The sequence below is a fragment of the Xiphias gladius genome, chromosome 22, assembly GCF_016859285.1.
Source record: "Xiphias gladius isolate SHS-SW01 ecotype Sanya breed wild chromosome 22, ASM1685928v1, whole genome shotgun sequence".
Taxonomy (NCBI): Eukaryota; Metazoa; Chordata; class Actinopteri; order Istiophoriformes; family Xiphiidae; genus Xiphias; species Xiphias gladius.
This window is the reverse complement of record NC_053421.1, coordinates 6438810-6458526: the sequence shown is the minus strand read 5'-3', so window position 1 is coordinate 6458526 and position 19717 is coordinate 6438810. Positions and strand designations below refer to the sequence as shown.

At 41.0% G+C, this 19717-nt stretch overlaps 1 protein-coding gene across 1 annotated transcript in view; it reads left to right on the top strand.

The window, feature by feature from the left end:
* The window catches only part of rims2a (regulating synaptic membrane exocytosis 2a), a 145086-nt gene that overhangs the window by 103640 nt on the left and 21729 nt on the right, over positions 1 to 19717 (top strand). The window contains exons 21-26 of the mRNA XM_040117351.1: positions 1660 to 1845; positions 3416 to 3522; positions 3828 to 3860; positions 11503 to 11532; positions 13695 to 13795; positions 15913 to 16079. Coding sequence (XP_039973285.1) covers positions 1660 to 1845; positions 3416 to 3522; positions 3828 to 3860; positions 11503 to 11532; positions 13695 to 13795; positions 15913 to 16079 — 624 coding nt within the window. The remainder of the gene's footprint in view (positions 1 to 1659; positions 1846 to 3415; positions 3523 to 3827; positions 3861 to 11502; positions 11533 to 13694; positions 13796 to 15912; positions 16080 to 19717) is intronic.

The following is a 19717-nucleotide window of genomic DNA, read 5'->3' as shown; positions in this document are numbered from 1 at the left end:
GTTGACCATCACTGTGAAAGACAGTAGATAAGGAATGCTTGAGGCTGCTTAATGTTACTGACTTATGAGCCTTTATATTGTTGATGTGGACAAAAAGGACATTTCCTCTACTGGACAATTTTTCCTACTGCAAAAGGCTACAGACACTACAAGACTATGACAAGATTAACGTATTAATTCAAATTCAAATGATTGCATTGACTCTGAAGTAAAAGTTTTTCTTCCAGATTCCCAAAAATCTTCAACAAAGGCATGGTTTAAAATAATTTAAGTAAGTCTTTTGGTGTCTTATCAGCCTTATTAGAAGCAGTATTTGTATTGTGCAAGCACCAACATGTCTCCTGCGCTTTAGAATAAAATGGATAAGATGGTTTAATTAAACATTGTATGTGTTACAAAGAAACTGTGGCACTTATGAAGGGGTTAAGATTTACTAATTTAAACTTTCCCAGTGTGCATGCTCTCAAGTTGAATATTTCCTTTCACTGGTTTGATGTGTGCAGTCTGATGCAGTTTTGTGAAAATGTTTTTTTTCTTTTCAAAGTTAAACAATATCCCTGTACACTCTCAACAATTTCCCAGTTGAGAACCTCACCTGCTTTTTTCCACCAGCTCTTCAGATTAACAAGATCTGCCTTCATCTTCACTGTGCCAAAAATACATTTTTCAGGAGATGACAGATGTAACAAGCCAAATGCTATGTAAAGACAAACTTCACCTTTCCCTCACATTTCACTCTACCTCGAAAAGATTGCAAATGAACACACACCAATCACATATTGAGAGATATGGTCCCTGCCAGTTGTGCACACCCTGAAGACTTCACTATTACCTCATTACAGGGACCATAAACCACAAAGGAACCACCTAGCCCTCTGTCCATACTGTCCACCCTTAAAATTAAGTAATTCATCAACTCTCTAAGAATGAAAGACAAAAAACTGTAATGTTGAAAGACAAATTGTAAGGAACTGCATGTAAGTTGAAGCATATGTAAATTTCATGAAACCAAAATTGCCAACTTCAGTGGCCATAGAACATTTGAGATGTCATGGAATAAAGAACATTGTCAACTGTACATGCAGTCCTGCTACATTAAGGTTGTTACAGCTGAAACAGGTTGTCTGTTAACATTAAAGAATTGTCTAATGTTCTCAAAGAGTTGCTGATAATCTGATTCATTCACTTTAAGGGACCGTACCTGTATTTTTGCATGTTGTAGTCCATTTACTGGAAATTATTCTGTATATACTTGACATTATGGCCAACCAGTTGCAAAAGCAGGCTGTGGGATTTTAGATTTTGTGACAAAAATCCGCTTATGGAAAACGTGTTTAGTCCATGACAGTAAAAAATCATGTCAACTGCAGGTAGATTTATGAATCTACTGTAATGTTCAATTCAGAAATTTTAAGAACTTTTATAAGATCTTGAAAATCGTTAGTAATAATGTGAAGTTTGAGTACTGAATGTGATTTGTAATAAATGGGTTAAAACATGCAATAACACAGGCATAGTCCCCGAACACGTGCACCTCAGGGGAGTTTTGGAGGTGCAACAAATTTCTGTGCCCTCCATACTTTCCACCCTGCCAGCATACTGTCCCTGCCCTGCTGGGGTCCCACTGAGTGCCTGCCTATCTCTCAATAACCTCTGTAGGAACCACGGAGCCATGGATAGACACGAGTATCACAGCAGGTCCCGCTCTGCAGACCAGCGGCCCACTATAGAACGTCCCACGTCCCGCTCGCGCTCCACTGAACGCCCCCACGACTCTTCACTCATGAGGTCCATGCCGTCTCTGCCATCTGGGAGGTCTGCCCCCCCCTCACCTGCCTTGACGAGGTGTGACCCAGATTGGAGACGTTAACCAGCTTAGCTCAGAAGCAGACTGGAGTTGTAGTTGTACAATAATTTCCCTGAGGCATAGCTTCTCTGGAGGGAGAAATAATTTAAACATTAGGTTAAAACATCAATAAGTAGACCAAAGAACCACAGTTTTTTGGCCAAGTAACATTATTAGAGTAAAGCTCAGTGAATACATTAAACCCAATATTATCAGACAGGGGTCTAGTAATTTATACTATCTGGTTAATTAGCATAGCTACCAGGCTGGCTACCTAGTTTACCCAAATAGCTTCATATTAGACTATAAGCAGCTTGCTGACACCATCATTATTTGATTAACAAATTAATCAAAAAACCCTCCATGCTAATCTAGAAGTCCAGCTACTAGCTAGAGGATAGCTACTTTGTGGAAATCTTGAGTTCTCTGACTCCCAAACTGAGGTTTAAATCAACCAATAAGATTATTTCTGCCCCCAGAGCAGCTCCACCTCTGCTAAACGTTTGCATACCTCAAACCTTTGTAGAACTAACCAGTACAGATCCCGTCCCATGAGCTCCCAACCACCCCAAGCCTGACTAACTCACAGAATGAACAAGGGAATCTACATCACTACCACCTATACCGCCCTCCCTCCCAATACCCCGCTCTCCTGCCTCACCTCACCCCACCTCACCTCACCTCACCCAACCCACCTCCCCCTCACAACTACCCCACCACCCACCTAGCCACTTTCTGTTTTGTCTCCAAAAGCACCGGTGCTGTATTTTCTTTACACATGTCCCAGGCACGACAATCCTGACACCGTAGATAGCGTGCTGACTTTTAATTTGGAACACACTGCTCATACGCTTGCGTGAGTATAGCAGTGTTGGGCCGACATTTTACTTTGATTTCATTACTAACATCAACTGATGCCGTTTGTCCTGTGATGGCATTCTGTTTTTCTTTTCTTTTGTTTTAATTGTTTTGATTTGAAGCCTTTTGGGGACAGTCTGAACGCATGGTCGCACTGGTCTGCTGTTTCTGCATTGAACTCTTCTCTCCTTGCAGCTTGATGAGTCGACTGTACATGCGATTCACATCTGGCATCTTTTATTGCAGCTCAGTTCCCTACAGTAGATGTATCCCTCCACTCCCATGCCATGTGCCAAAACTTCATTGCTGTGTGCATTGGTTTTGTAATTGGAGATGCAGAACACATTATAATGTTTCAAATAGTCTTCTTCTCTCAGTTTCCCAGTGCATTAGTACACTGATTACCTCCTGTTGAGCCCGGCAGTTACTTATATCCAAACAAATATACAGTATATGTGAACGCAATTAATAAGTGATCTTAGATAAGTGGATTAAATATTGTCACTTTCCCACTGTAGCAAATAGCTTTACTTTTTTTTAAATGTTACCCACATTTATGTTATCAAACATATCTCTCTCTCTTTTTTGAAATTTCCTTTGCTTTTCTCACACTGTGATGTGGGTGCGACATGGCCTAGCCTGGCCCATCCACCATCAGCTCGTGTCCTAATTTGTGTCTCACCCCAGTGTCCACTACTTTTTGTCATTTAGGGCGCATCCTCGTAGTGGATCGGTCCAGACCAGTCCCACCACTACCCCCATGTCCAGTAGACGGGGACGGCAACTACCACAGCTTCCACCCGCAGGGAAGGACAGAAGTAAGTCACCTGGTTGTTTTCTGTTCGTATTACAGGGCTACTGTCTACGGAGAGATCCGAATACATGCACATTGAGTGAGGACATCTTTTTATTAGTGCAATAGTGTGTTTCTGTTCAGTATCTTATAATGATATAGTTTTTATTTGCTGGCCCAATTGTTTGCTGATGGAATCTCTCAGTGTAAGCTATAGATCATATCATATGTGCAAGGATTTTTTTGTTTGTGTTTTGTGTTTCACTGGTGTTTACTTTTGCTTTCCATCCATAACATCTCTACTCGGTCCCTTTTCCATTTCTCTCTCAGAAGATGGAGATGAAGGAACAGAGCCTTGTGAAGGTCTGTACCTGAATGTGTGGGTTTAGTCTTTCAGACTGGGAGTGCTTACTGGGAGAGTAAGCACCACCTTATTCTGAAGGCCAAAACCCTGTCTGCAACGGCGGGTGACTGGGTTCACTGGGGGCTTGGCTTATTCTGTGCTCCTTGAACACTCCCTCTGTTGTAGCTGTGTTTATTGTACAGTTGAGATGTCTTGTGCCATCGTGTCGTACTTACCTGTAGATCTGTGTGGTTCCTGCTATTGATAGTATCGGTGTTGTGTTCAAATGTTGTCTCTGTTTCTTTGTTTCGAGTTACACTTTAGATATTGTTATTATCAGTCTGGGATTTATTGGTTTATTTTAACAATTTGTACTGTTGAGATACTTCACCAAAGCTAATATAATGCTTTACAGCCTGTGTCTGCTAAACAGGGTACACTCCAGGCTTTGAGCAGTGATTAAGGCGCACAAGTTTGAACTTTCCACATCCTCACAACTACAAAGGGACATTTGAAGTCAGCTTGGGTCCTCAGCACTCCTTTATCAAATGTTACATGTTGTTGTAGCAACTTGAGACATGTACCGGAAGAGGCACTGTGATGAAAGCATTGATTATTTTCTTTGTGTCTTTGAATCGGATTCTGTGGAAAAACAGAGATTTTTGTAGCCTTGCACTGAATGGAGGGAACGACTGGGACAAAGATAGAGAGAGAGGGAGAACACTCAGGCACTTGTCAAAGCACTCGCAGAACTCTTTCATCATTGTCAGAGTCCATGAGGGCTTTCCCTGTCTTCTGTAGAGCCACCAACCAGCCCAGCTCTCTCTCTCTCTCCATCTTCCCAACACTCTCCTTTGCTCTCCCTCTCAGTCCTGCCCTTCTTCTGTGTGTGTGCCATCTTTTTATCATTCCGAAGCTGTCTCTGTCTGGACTTCTCTGTCACTTCTTTGTGTCCTCCTTTTTTCTTTCTTTCTCTTTATTCCTGACCTAATCTCTCTTTTTTCCATTTCTCTTTGTCAGGTAGTCTGTCCTTCCCCCTTCTCTCTCTCCTTCTTATTTCTTCGTATTTGTATCCCTTTCACTCTCTCTTTACTGTACCTTTCAGGACAGTGGCAATGTGCGGGCGGTGGGTGGAGGTATTGATCTGACCTTGTGCTGTAGCTCCCACAGAGCCGTGTGGCACTCGGCTTATGTAATGCAAATGTGTGTGAGCATGTGAGTGTGTGTGTGTGTGTGTGTGTGTGCAGCTTTTTATGGACTGTATCCATATTATTGCCCCTTGCTGATCTCAGAGAGGAGGTGGACTGCCCCCTTTTTATCTCACTGCTGTGTTTCGAAGTTTTGTCACATGTCATATTTGCACATACTTAATTGTCATGTATGTCATCTGTTTATGTGTTGCAACTCCTAAGGGGGAGCAAGGGAGGAGCTCGGGGCATCTGAACCCCAAAATGGTCGCCCAGGTGTGTTTATTACTACAGAAACAGCCTTTAAACCTTTCCCTGAAGCAATGTCTTTTCTCCATTTTCTTGAGATTTGTGATGCTACTTGATTCCTTTCTTAAGAAAAAACTGTTAGAAAAGTTAAAATGATTATCCCATGTTTATTTACAATGAAAACTAATTATGTGATATAAGTATAAGCCCTGTTTTGGACTGGGGATTTTGTTTTGTTTCTTGGATGAGAGTAATGTACAGTATGTGTGGATGTACAGTACATTCATCCACAGACTTGAATGAACGGCCAGACTGTTGGCAGAAACTGGAGTTCCCCACAGTTTGCACTTCCTACATTCCCATCTGTTTATGTGGCTTGCTTCTGTCCTTTGACTGCGTGGCGCTATTACTCAACACTATCATAGCTGTTGTGCTGACTGACTCAGGGGCTACTCGTGTCAGGTCCCTAAAAAAGCCACATTCTGTTTTAAACTGTCTATATTCTAAGTGACATTCTGCAGACCAAATGATGCCGTAAGAAGGCTGTATGTTGCATTATGAGTCGGTGTTCATTTTAACCACACATTGAAAAGTGTAATTAACCAAAAGTTCATAACTTTTTTGTGTAGTAGCAGTCATATGCTGACTAGTGCTCTGTATCAGCTCTTGGAATAGCCGTGTGCTTGTGTCCAGAACTGGGAGTGTGTGTGCGTCTGTGTATGAGCAAATACAGTATGAGCTGCCATATTAATGTGTTTTACAGTACTGTGGGTTTCAGAACTCCATCATTTCACGAGCCTCCATCTGTCTCTCTACTAGCAGCAGACTGTGAGGAAAAACCCCAAGGCCCACCAGTAAATGGGAGGAAAGGCAAGTCCTCTGAATAGTGTGATGGTGTGACTTTGCTGTATGGGTTTTCTCGGTCAACAAAAGTTCTTCATGTGTGACATTCACTCACTACTCACTCTCGATACTAAGCTACCCTGAATGATTCTGCCTTCCTATTTGCCAGAGCACATTAAAATAGTCCTTTTTCTTCAAACTTCCCTTGGTCCACATCTCATCCATTATATACACTGAGTTGGTTCATTCCTAATGAGTTCATTTGGAGTGAACAAATTAGAGAGTTGTACTGTATGAAGCTAAAACTGATGTTAATACATCCAGATTGCTGTTTCTGAGTGGTGGTCTGTCCCTCTCTGACTCCAGTATGTCCTCAAAGCTCTACTTTAATAGAAATGAAGTCTGCTCAGCTCCACCTCACAAACACAGAGCTCCCAATTTCCCATTTCCCAATTTTGTGAAATTCCCAATCATTCCAATTAGACATGGATTCGGGAACACATAGACACACATCCTGTACAGTACTCCCTTAGGACTGGCAATCTCAGTCATAGAGAAGTCATGTTTAGGGAAATTCTTTGCAAGTTTCTGTGAGAAACTGTCATTAGATATTTTTTTGCATTTCTTTTGCATAACTAATTTCAACTTTGATGCCAGTGTATAACATAAACAAATAATAATACAGTGTAATATGTCCTTGATTCAGTGCGTTTTTCACTGCCGCTGAGGTGCCGCAGAGTGTAATGTCTTGTTTTTTAAGAACCTTAGAGACTGTTACCTCTGTTGGCCAGCAGATGGAGCAAAGTTCATAATCTTTGATTAGGAGCTGTCCATGATTTCAGTACTGAAGGGGCAAAGATGTCATTTTCTCTCTTACCAGTCTTTACTATTCCTTTCTATTATTACAGCAAAATATACACACAGTGGTTTTAATATGTAAAATGTGTATTTAAAGATAAAGAATTTTCAGAGAAAAAGATGGGAGAGGGATTTTGTACCATGTTTTGTGCTGGAATTTACAAAAAGCTCTCTTGGTAATCCAAGGCACTTAAAAGTCACATAGTGTCCAAACCAGTGTGTATGTGTATGTGTATGTGCATGTGCATGTGTATGTGTGTCTTGCTGTAGAGGTGACATGGGAGGACCAGCAGCGAAGGCTGAATGGCTCTTTGTCTAATGGAGGGACACAGCCTCACCCCTCCCTCACTCACACAGGTTAGTTGGCCTGGGTGTGGACTTCTGCCCCTTCCAAAGCATGAACAATAAACAACCCATTTAATGTACAGTATCTTGCCAATATGGTCACAACAAGCAATCAGAAAAGGGTATGCTACCACCTGAGTGTGTAGTTAGACCATCAGTGTGTCTCAGGGTGACAAGGTTTCACCTTTTAATAGCATAACCAATATCTAAGTTCATATAAAAGGAACTACTTCTTTTAAAACACATCATTGGACACCCAAACGAATACAGCCAAGGGTCTATGTCGTCAATATGTATGAAGAATACTGTATGTTATGGGTTAGTGATAAGACTGTGAAGTCTCAAATTCAATCAGCCTGTAGTGTATCAGTCAACTACAATTTGTTCTTGCTCTGCCTACTCACATATTATTTTGCCACATAAATATGTCATGTCAAACAGAGGTGTTCATTTTCAAAATCGAAACAATATTCTACCAAAGTGTTCTTTCCTTGATGGGTTTTTCTGCGCTGTCCTATAAACTGGATTACAGCCTCACCGAAGGAAGACCTGGACACCTTACAGAAGAAGCCGGGTGTTAGAAAATTTTTTTTAGAAAGCACGGAGAGAGCTTGCTTTATATATTTTGTAGGGCCTAGCAGAATTACTTAATAGATATGATTGCCAAGGTTAGCCTCTGGGTGGCGCCCTTCTCCTTTCTGTCTCTTCTTCCTTGATGTGGTTTTGCAGTGCAGCCTGAAGCTGATGTTTCTATAGACACCCTGGTCTTAGATCATTTGACATAAAGGCTGTCCTTCAGAGTGTGAAAACGTATCTACAGAAACACACACACACACACTAATAGTTTTACTAACAAATTTAATGTTTTAGCTTGGTCACAACCTTTTACACACATTCACTTTCTTACAATGAGTGCCTCATTGAGTGAAACTGAAAGCTTTGACTTGTCCACATCCACAGTTTTTCACTGATGAATGTGTTGCTTTAGAACTACATGTAATGTATAGTCTGGTGTTGTTGGTTAACAGGGCTGTAATGAACCCTCAGCAGGCCCAAGTCCAGTGATCAGTCAGTCTCTCCCTTTCTTCTTTATTTTTCAGCCTCTGCCCCTCTTTAAACTCCCCGGCTCTCTAACGCTCTCTTTGTTTTTGTCTCCGTAGCCCTCCACCTTCTCTTCGTCTTCCTCCCTCATGTGCTGAGTCAATTTCTCTCTGTCTCTGCGTATTTTTTCTATCTTTATTTCTCCTGGAAAGGCTGCTTGAATGCAATCTTCTTTTCCAGCTTGACCGCATTCTTGTTACTTTCACACTGACAGCTATCTCAATGTCAGTCACTGGCCCCTGAACAGTGATTCTAAGGGGGGGGGTAAATCACACCCCTCACTACTACCTATTGTTTACTATTTTCCCATGTCATTTAGTTATACTGTGCTTCACAGCAAACACACACACACTACCACCAACATCTCTTGACCTGCACAAAGAAACACACCTGCGAATGAATTATAGGCAAGTGAAATTAGGAGGTGATGATGACTCCATGTAGTTTAGAAACAGTATTTTCATGCAATTTTTCAGTAATCATTCGTCTGTTATGAAAAGATGTGTTAGCCGAGAGTTAAAAACAGTGTGCTGATGTTTTTGGGCTAAACCAAAATGTGTACATTTAGGATGATATCGTTTTGAAAATCACGTTGTATAGAATTTATCTAAGAAGCACAGGTGTTTGCGTGTTGTATGGAGATCTGGAGTTTTAGCAACCAATGCTGAAACTAAATGGTATGTCAGTCTGGAAGAGAAAAAGCTGATTTGTTCAGTTTGACATTGCAATCATATACACAATGAGTTCCATTTTTTGTTTTCTATGGTCCTCTTTACAGTAAACTACAGATTATTTTAGTAAGATAAAAACTGAAATCGATTTCATAAAATATGGTTGATGCACAAAGGCTGCGTTGGCCATTCACATATGACACGTTTAAGTTAGGCAGTGACTTTGAGAAATCCTGGGAGATTAAAAAAAAGCTCTTTATCAAGATAAACGTCTGGCTTGTAGCATTTTTTTCTTTCTTCTGCTATTTGTTGGACAATTGATTCAACAATGTTCACATAAATATGTTTTTTGAAAGTAGAAGTACGTATTATGTTGTTGGTTTTGTATGTGTCGCTGCAAGATGCATGTGATATTATTTGGATGTTTCATAAATGGCAGTGTCTTGTAGTCCCATGTGTGATGGGCCAAATGTTTGGCATGGGACAGAAGTAAAAACTAAACTAAACTTTGTACTGTTGTGTACATCAACACATAAAATACCTGCCAGGTATTTCATTTAAGCTTGACACCTGTAGTGTCTGGCAGATCATCAATCTTTTTTTTTCTCTTTTTTTTAATCCAACAGCTGTTCTTTAGAATTAAGTATCATGGCAGTTGAGCTGCTTTTTAACACTCGTCAGGCCTCAGTAATGATGAGCCTGGCCCTTGCTGGCATTTACTGTTGTGAAAATTTAGGTCCATCCAAAGAGGGAAACCTGAATTTCTGGAAACATCTTATTTTACCAACTCATTGTCTATGAATCACCATTTGTAACTGTTTGTAATACGATAATTGACCCACTGTTTTGTCTGTTGCTGGAGTCTTGGAATCATATGTCATTCAAAAGCAGTTGTGTTAAATAGGGTACTTTAATACCGCACAGACCACAGACCTCTCTGCTGTTTCGCTCTCTCCCATCTCCGTTTTCATATATCACTCCCTTATCCTGATGACCTACATGATGCAGCTGAAGTAAGGGGAAAAAATCACTTGCTCTCTTGATTATCATTTGACTCCCTAATGAGATGATGTTACCTGCCACAAAGAAATGAAAGCTAGTGAGGCAGATGTCTCATATTGTCTCTTTATTCATGTGACACTTCATTATTCACCCTAATAGAGTACTAATTAAGCTAAATACAAATTCTGTGTAAGGGGCTATGAAGATGAAGTCTGATGAAGTCGGCTTCTTTTGCCCTCCCGACTGTCACTGTTGGTTATGGACTTTAGAGGACGGAGATTAGACAGGCAGCATGACTCTGAGGGAGATCATGGACTATGGGTCAATGAGTGGTTGCTTACTAGGGAACAAAACACACATAGCATCTCGATTGCCGATAGAGAAATTAAAGCACAGTTCATCTTTGGAGAGAAAGCGAGAAGAAACAAAACCCTCCTCGGAATTTTCCAGCGTCTCAGCAGGCTGAATGGAAGGAAGGAAGGACATGAATAACATGAAGGGAAGGAAAATATGTAAGCAGCAGAAATGCCTGAAAGCAGGCAGTCGATGTTGTTGCGTAACCTTTTTTCAGAATGATGCTGTAGCAGACACCTTTGTGTGTGTGTGTGTGTGTGTGTGTGTGTGTGTGTGTGTGTGTGTGTGTGTGCGCGCATCTGAATGTGCACCCTTGCATTCTACTCTGGTTTCTCGATTTTCAAGTATCTTGCTGATACTCTGCGAGGTAGTCGGCTCTCTCTTTTGTGTGCTCGCTGCTCTTTACTTTCAGTTTGTGTTGTTTGGTGTTTTTGTTTTCCTCTTTTTTGTGTTATTTTTCCAGGCTGTCTCCCCACAGTTGCCCCATGCAGACTCAAGTGACATCCACTTCTCCTTGTACCCTCCTCTCCTCTCCCACTGTCCTCTCCTATCCTCAGAGGTCTCGAGTTTCTATCTGGTGCGATACATTAACATCTCTTTACTGTTTCAGCTCTTTTTCCTTTAAAGCACAGAACCTCACCTTCCCAACCTTTCCCCCTTTCAAATTTCTAATAACTTGAATCTTAGCCTCTACCTCAGCCTCTCCTGGCTTCGCACCCTCTTGCTCTATTTTGAATTCTCACCTTGCCCATGGTGGAGTTTGTGTGTTCTTGGTGTACTCTATGATTTTGTTTGTGTGTTCTGTGCTTGTTGTTTTGTCATTGTCGTGTTGTATTGTTGTTGTGTTGTGTCCCCCTCCCTCCTGACCCTCCATCCTCTTCCACCTCACTCTGACCCTCCAAACATACTCGGTGATCACGGTGATGGCGTCGCCCTTCCTCCGTCCTCCCTCTCCTCCTCTGTCTCCCCCCCCTTACCCTTCGTGCATCCTCTCACATCCATCTTCCTCTCCTCTGTCTGTGTCTGTCCATTCTGTGATGTGATCCCAGAAGACACGGACTCACCAAGTTGGACGAACTCAGGTCTGTCCCTTCTTCTTCTTCTTCCCCTTCTTCCTTTTCTGACTCTGCGTCCTCTTATTCTTTTTCTACTTTTATTCACTTTGTATGTCTTCCTAGCTTGCCCTCCCCCACCCACCTCCCCTCATCTCAATCATCTTTTCTTTTCCCGCTTTGCTCGCCTCCATTCTCTTGTACCGTTTGCACTCTTAATTGTTCTATGGACGACGCTTCCGGCTTGTATTTCATTCTGCGCTCCTTTATTTTGCCGCGGACAGACTGCGGGGGCTTTCCAGCTCATAGAAGCATGGTCATGTTCACACCAGTGTTGTTTCTTTGCACCAGGTCTTGGCATGAGACACTGTGCTATTTTCTGCCGAGAAAAAAACTTGCTGTCAGCACATGACAGCAGAATTCTCCTCATATAGATTACTCTCTTTTTCATTTACATTTTCAACAATTCCCGAGATTGATTTTGTGGCCTATTTAAGTATACTTTAATTGACAAAATATGTCCAAGTGGTTTTGAATGCTATTCAACTGAAAATCTTTTAGATTCCCTTACATTAGGAACTGGTTAAAAGATACAGTGCAGTCAAAAAGAAACATATGAATGAATAAGTTTTGATTATCTGGTTCCACTTCAGCACATTTGCTTTCAAATGAAACAGTGACAATGACGTATGAGGTTGAACAGTCTACAGGACATGTAGACACTTTTATACATAGTCTCCAAATTTTAGGACACTTCTTTGAGTCTTGTTGTCACTGTGAGGTTGCCAGGCAGTCAGCAGAAAAAAAAGATATATAAGGTTTTACTGTAATGTTATGATATGATGTCCAATCAATTTCCCCTGAAACTGGGGGGCTATGCCTACGAAACCCAGCAATTCCAACACTATTCATCTGATGTGGCTGTGCAGACCCTCAAATCACTGAAAAGCTGGATAAGTTGCAACTTTAACCTCATAGCCATTGTGTCATTTCAGAATTCAGTGAGCTGGAAGACACAGTGTCCTAATACTCTCTGACTGCACTGTAACACGGCAGCGTAAAAAAAACAGCGTAACCACATTAGTTGAACAACAAAATTAAACATTTTTAGGTAAACAGATGTTGTAAAACAATAGCTGATATGGTGTGGCATAACAAGCAGCTTACTGGCTGTTTTTCCTCACCTATGCAGTTATTCATTTGCTCCCAGCTTGTATGGCTTTTCCTGTCTGTTTGTATGTGAAGCGATACGCATACTCTATGTGCGCATGGCACTTGTACCTGTGCGTCCACCTTCACTTTATCATCGGCATCATATAACACAAAAGTAGAGACAGAGAGCAAGTGGAGAGAATGGAGATACAGGTACGGTAGGAAAGTCATCATTTGGTGGCAATCGATAATTGTTTTTGCAAAGGTTTTTGCAGAGAGGAACAAATGTAGCAGCTCAAGCAGCAAGTATTTGTCATGAGGTATTATTTTGGTGTTTTATTTTCTTTATAGTTACACAAAATGTGTATCGTCCTTATGCAGTGGCATTACCTCCACAGAGCAAGGTTAAGCTTGTGTATTGATTAGCGTGATGAGATGGTTGATGTGATGATTTTACAGAGAACTGAAATGAGAAAAAAAAAACAACTTTTAAACTTTTAAGTTTGAGCTGAGAGGGGTGTGTTGGCCAATTAGTCCGATCTTTCAGGAATTGCATTTGTTGTCAAAGGATTGGAATTTACCTAGAATCTCATGCAAAATGTACCCCAGCATGAGTCACAAGCATTGTTGGAGGTAGTACATTTTGTTTACTGCAGTAATCTGTCTTAGCATTCAAAGTTCCTTTTTTCGTGTAGTACGGATCAATAAATTATGCTATTTGAATATTATTCACTGAATTAAAGAGCAACAGATTTTCTCTAAAGTTTATTCAGCCTGGGATTGGGACAGTTGGTTAAGAATGAAGCAGTTTAATATGTTATGCATCTTACCTTTACTAGTCAGCATTTTCTGTTTGTGTGTGTGTTTTTGGGTTCTTTGTTAATCCAGCCGACCATTCAGCTTTTTCCCATTAGATCTGTCCTCGTCATAGCTCATGGCTCATAGCTGAAGCTTGTCTCTCACCATGACAGAATGTCCTCCCATTAGGCCTTCCCCACTGTGTCAGCCACCATCTGATAGCCTCCCGTCTCTGTGCTCAGGTATGGACATGGACGAGAGGACCAGGCAGATGAAACTGAAGATGAACAAGTACAAGCAGGGAGCTGGCTCCGACTCCAGACTGGAGCAGGACTACCACAAGGTAAAAACAAGTCCAGGTATACTTCGATGCTCCAGATTCTCAGAAAAACACATCTACCTACAGTGTGCTGTTTGCATAGTTGCTCCATGCATAGGCCATATGGCACATCTTGAAAGCAGTGAAGCATGTACACATGCACATATCAACATCATACTGCGCATGTGCATTGACATTTGCACAGTGTACATATACACACCAACATAGTCACACAAACACAGGAAAACTGATAAACAGTCAACTCAATTCAGGTTGGAAAACACTGAGTTAGGTACACTTGTTTAAAGGGTCAGTCTGGGGATCATCTTTAGTACCTGGGATAAAGTTTTTGGAAAGACACAATACTTTCGAGCTCTCCAATATCATTCTTCAGGGCTTTGAGCCATAGGAACAAAATGTCATTCACTGTCATTTGTGAAGAAGTTGTGAAGAAGTGGCGTTTGTCTCAGAATCTTAGCACATGCATGGCTAGATACAATTACAGCGAGAAAATGGGATTTCTCTATGTCATTTGGGTAAACTCAGCCCTTAAGCCTCCTGTTGTAAATTCAAGGAATGTGACAGTGAGTGTGTGCAGAGTCAAGTATTTACTACTCTGTTCTGGAGAAGTCCTGAGCGTGTTTAGAGAGCTTGGCCTTAGTCCGGTGTCTCACTGCAGTCTGGGCGGAGGTGTACAAGACAAGGGCTCTCTGTCTAGCTTTCCTTTTAAGTCAGTGTTATGAAAACTATTGCATTAGGAGCAATGTGTTTGCGAGGAGTCTATAAAAAGTAGATTTAAAATGTAATTTGTCCTTGTCTGTTGAACATAATCCTTCTTGGAAGTGCCATTGACAATACAATGCTCTCACTATTATTAAACAAGACTTCTGAGCGCCTGCTTTTAAACTGCATGATGATACAGAACAGTTATTGTAACAGTTCAGGTTCTCTTACAGTAAACATTCCACTAAGAGACACACACACGATATTATATACACATCCAGTATCGCAAATATTCTTGAGCTAAGCACATGCCAAGTTTGTCATCGCAGTTGAGCTTCCAAGGAACCTCAGTGTTAAGATAGTTTCAAAAAAATCTGTGTAAAAGCTAAATGTCAATGTATTTCAGATTATATGATACCGTCTGTTATCAAGATCCATAAAACATATATAAATAAATAAATAAACATATAAAAGTCTTATATATTATATAAGTATTTTCAGCTAAATTTACATAAATTATCGAAAGTAAAATGATCTATTCTGCATTATGTTTTTGGATTATTATTACAGATGTATTAACGTCTTAGTTGGATTCTAATGTAGTTGGTCAAGATAGAACTAATTTTCACTACCGTACATCATATAGCTATTATATTATATATTACATTATAATGTATATAATTTTGTGGAGGGCTGGATAACCAACCAGGCAAAGAGGACAACTGTTTCCCAGTTGTGTTTCTGGTGATGTAATCAGCGTGAGCCAGAGCCCGGCCTATCAAAACATTCTGATCAGCAGCACTAATCACAAATTGATAGATGCTTATTAGAGGGTGATTGATGCTAACAGGTTTGTAGGTGGGACCATCTGACTGACTGAAATTTTAGACCGGACCACGTTTTCTAAATGCTCTGAACCTTTCGCGTTCCCAGACTGTATCTCACATTGTGAAGAGCTGCAGGAGTCTAACTCTCTGACCTATATCTTTCTACTACTTGGACGTCTCTTTGATGTATTTGACTGAAGTACATTCTGACCTTTCAAAAGGCACACCTAATACGCCCTTGTTGAACAACATCATCCCCCCTCTTTCTTTCTGCACTCCTCTGAGAGCAGAACTTGTGTCGATCAAGAGCAGTTGTCCTTAAAAAGATAAAGGCGTGCGAGCAGTGTCTCAGAGAAGTTCATACCCATTTTTTACTTTTTAAAGTTTGTATTAGTCTCTCAGTTTATGTTAAATCAGTGTTCTAATTTTTAAGAATACAGTATGAATAACATTTAAAGCCAGCTATAATCTTTGGACTTGTGTTTGCCAAAAGTACTGCACATGTCAAGCACCAGAAACATTTTTTGTGTCATAGGACATCACCATGATAATAACCTCTAATGTTTTGTTCATGCTTGGTCCTCTCTGCAGCGTTCAGGCAGGGATCCACGGGGCTCAGATAACCTGTCGGCCAAGTCATCGGACAGCGATGTAAGCGACGTGTCCGCTGTGTCGAGAACGAGTAGCGCCTCTCGGTTCAGCAGCACGAGCTACATGTCTGTCCAGTCGGAAAGGCCACAAGGAAATCGCAAGATACGGTAAGGCTACTGTCCGCACCAGGGGACAGTGAACCCTGTCTCGCTCTTTAAACTCCATCAAGCTGTTATCAGGAATGGACAAATCCCCCCTCAACTGTGAACCCTTCTTTGCATATGTGTCGCCATGTCCAGATAATTTCAGCTTTGAAATTGTTTGCACTTGGTTAAAGTAAAAGAAGAAAATGCACCCTTTAGCGCTGTCTGTCATTTTCTCACTGTGATGAGTTCAAGTTTGGCTCTGTTTTAGAAGAATTCGGAACCAAATGATTGAACTCTACTCTTTCAGGCTGCGGGTGAAGTTTGTCCATATCTGGCAACAAACACTGAAAAAAAAACACATTGCATCTCTTTAAGTGTTGTCTCATACCAAAGCAAAAAACAAAGTCATTTGCATGGCATCTCGCTGAAATTTCCCATTTCTATTTTCAGTTATTTTCAATCAGTCTGCTTTTGAACTTGGCTGCACTGTGTCTCTGTGTTTGTCTTTCTTTCTGTCTTTGTTGACATTATTCATGCTTTGTTTGGCTTTCTTTCTGCCTTTGCATGTGCCGCTTCTCTTTGCTTCTGTCCCCATCTTCAGCGGGTTGCGATCAAGGAGCCAGTCTCGGGAGGGGGATGAACAGTTAGGGGAGGTGCGAGAGGAGGAGGAGGCGGGACGGGGAGGGGGAGAGGGAGGGAGACGGGCCAGTAAAGAGGATAGATCTCAGGGAGGGAAGAAGGAAGCGGGGGGGAAGGTAGACAGAGACAAGGAGCATCAGGAGGATTTGGTGGAGAAAGAAGAGGACTTGCACCAGAGGAGTATCTCAGAGACTGACCTCAGGTAACATGTTTGTGGCAGCCTCCAACTGTAGACTCCTACTAACAGCATCGCAGACCTGTAGCTCCCAGTTGCCTACTGAGTTTTGCACGTTTATTTGACGATGTGCAAAACACAGTGTAGTGACTATCCTCCACCGTTTAACCTTGATAATAACATAGCTTTGGTCCTATTAACCCACACCAATACTGAAGTGGAATAGCATTACTAAATTTTAATTGTAGTGAGCTGACAACACTCTGGTAAACCAATGCAGCCTGTTCACCCATCAGTAGCAGACAAGATGGACATGGAGACAACACAGCAAGCATTTAAAGAGTAACTTAACACCTCCTGAAAATCTCATCTGTGCTGACCTCCAGTGGTTTAAATTCCTATCTTGATGCAGTGATTTACACGCGTACTCCAGGAACCTGTTACATCACTTTTGGGCGTGGTTTACAGGTTCAAGAGAACACACGTCTGACCACAGCCAACAACAGTCACCAATGATGAGGTAAAACAGGCTTGAATCTTGAATCTCTAACCAGAAATGATGGTGAAACACTGCTTCTCAGTCTGGTTTTAAGTTACTCTTTCACATTAAACAGCAGTTTACTCAAAACAAACACACAAAGATAAAACTATTTTTAATTTAGCCATGCAGGCAGGTTCAGTTTTATTTGCCAAGATTTTTGAGATTCCTTTCTGCAGAAATACAGTACAAGAAAACCAAGTGTGCATGTACAGTATATGTGTATGTACAGTATGTAGAGGTGGGAGTGGGGGTTAGGTGGGTATGTAAGTGGGACAGTAAGATGAGCAAATGTGACATTTCTGGTAAGAGTGAGTGTTAGCCTGACATCAACCTATAGAAAGAAATATGGACTTGCTTCTTTTATTCACCCCATGCTGGACGGTAAGAAATTTGACTAATCTTTATCCTCTTTGCAATACAGTGAAGGAGAAGGGAATTTTGTTTGTGGTGCATAGAAAAAATTGAAAATTAAATCAAATTTAGAGTAATTACTAATCCACAGACCTCACTGTCAACATATTGTATTGAAGACTATTTTCCACCTTTGAGAAAACGGAGGTGAATGGAATGTGATTGATTCACCGTCCATCATTCCATTGTATTGGGGTGGAGGCGGAAATCGCAGAGATGGATATCACAAAACCTCAGTGAATAAAACCAGACCTACTTGTCTGCATGGCGAAATACCACGCGGTGTTAATACAGAGAATGCTTTGCATTGCAGAACTCAAACTTGCGCAGTTTGCTGACAGATCACAGTGAGTTTATACATTTTTCTTCGGCCCCTTAAGGAACAAAACATTAACAATGCTTTGGTTTCTCCAGTGATCCTTTGGTCGCCAAGTGTAGGACTCATTTCATTACGGCGTCTCTTTGGACTTGGGAGAAAACACACTGAGATAAAAGCTATACCCTCTTATGTGCATTAACACTGCACCAAGTCTGATTAACAAATTGCACCCCACATATGTGGGATGACCGAATGCACGAGGTAGAAATGTGAGCAGATCAAATGAAATATATACAGGTATAGTACCTACACAGGGCATCATTACAGAGCGTTTTTAGATACAGAGACAGTGCAAAGGTGTTTACTGGTTTGCTCTGAGGCTGCAATCTGTGTTGCTTTACTGTTCATCTGTGCTGCTAACTGCTGGGATGTTGCATCAGTATTTTGCTTGTCAGTCTGTGTTCTTCACATGCTGTCCCACAGTGTCACTCTGCACCTGCAGACTGTCAAACCTCCCACATTCCTCCAGCTATTTCTAGACATGCCAAGAACCTTTCACTTTCTCTCTCTGTAACACCACAACCCTCATTTGTACACTGTCAACCAGCAGTTCATTCACTTTCAGTCACTGGAAATTATAAATAAAGTGATTATAAAGCCGGCCGGATATATTTGAATTCAGCTACAATGTTCCAACTTCAAACAATGTATTCCGTCTTGACTGAAAGTGAGCTGGATTAGTCCTGCTTTTAACACGCTGACACCTCCTATCTGTGTGATCAACCCTAATTCCTTCATGACAGCTACAGTATAAATCGATAATTCACCTACTTTTTAACCACATCCGAGTCATTCTGCTTTTCCGGGACAACAACACATGAGAAGAGACATATTAGATAACAAAAAACATTCTCTATTCTCTTACTGACTGAGGTTTACTGAGGATGTTCATGAGAGTGTTGAAACTGCACACAGTATACTGTAAATACATAGGCAATTAGCCACAAAATGCTTTTTTACAGTGATGTTAAAAGAGTTAATAGTCTCAGGGTCTGTGTGCTAAAGCACAATTCAAAGCTTTTATAAAATTAGGTTAGAGTAGTATACAAAATAGCTCCAAATGAAAAAAAATGTCAACATAAAACCTAATTTTAGTCAAAGGTATTTACACAGTAAAAATAGCTGAATGCCATTCTTTCACCAAATAATAGTCAGTTACAACTGTAGTGAAACAGGCGGTTGCTAATTAGCTGTAAATATTAATATGAGTAGTACTTTTCAGTTATATAAGAGTTTGGATATCACAGTCATTTACACCATCCAAACGAAACTGAGGACATGAAATATTAAGTGAATTATTATGCACCTATTTTTGGGTGCTCCTGCTCTGTGAATTGTATGTATTCGATGCTTTTTTTTTTGAATCACATTTTGTCAGGACACTACAACAGGCACTGTTTAGGCACGAGGGAGCTGTAGTGTGCAGTTGCCACAAAAAAATGTATCAGCCGGCTCCAAGATGTTCAGTGATTTAATAACTCTGCTGCTCAACTCATTACATTAATTAAATAAGA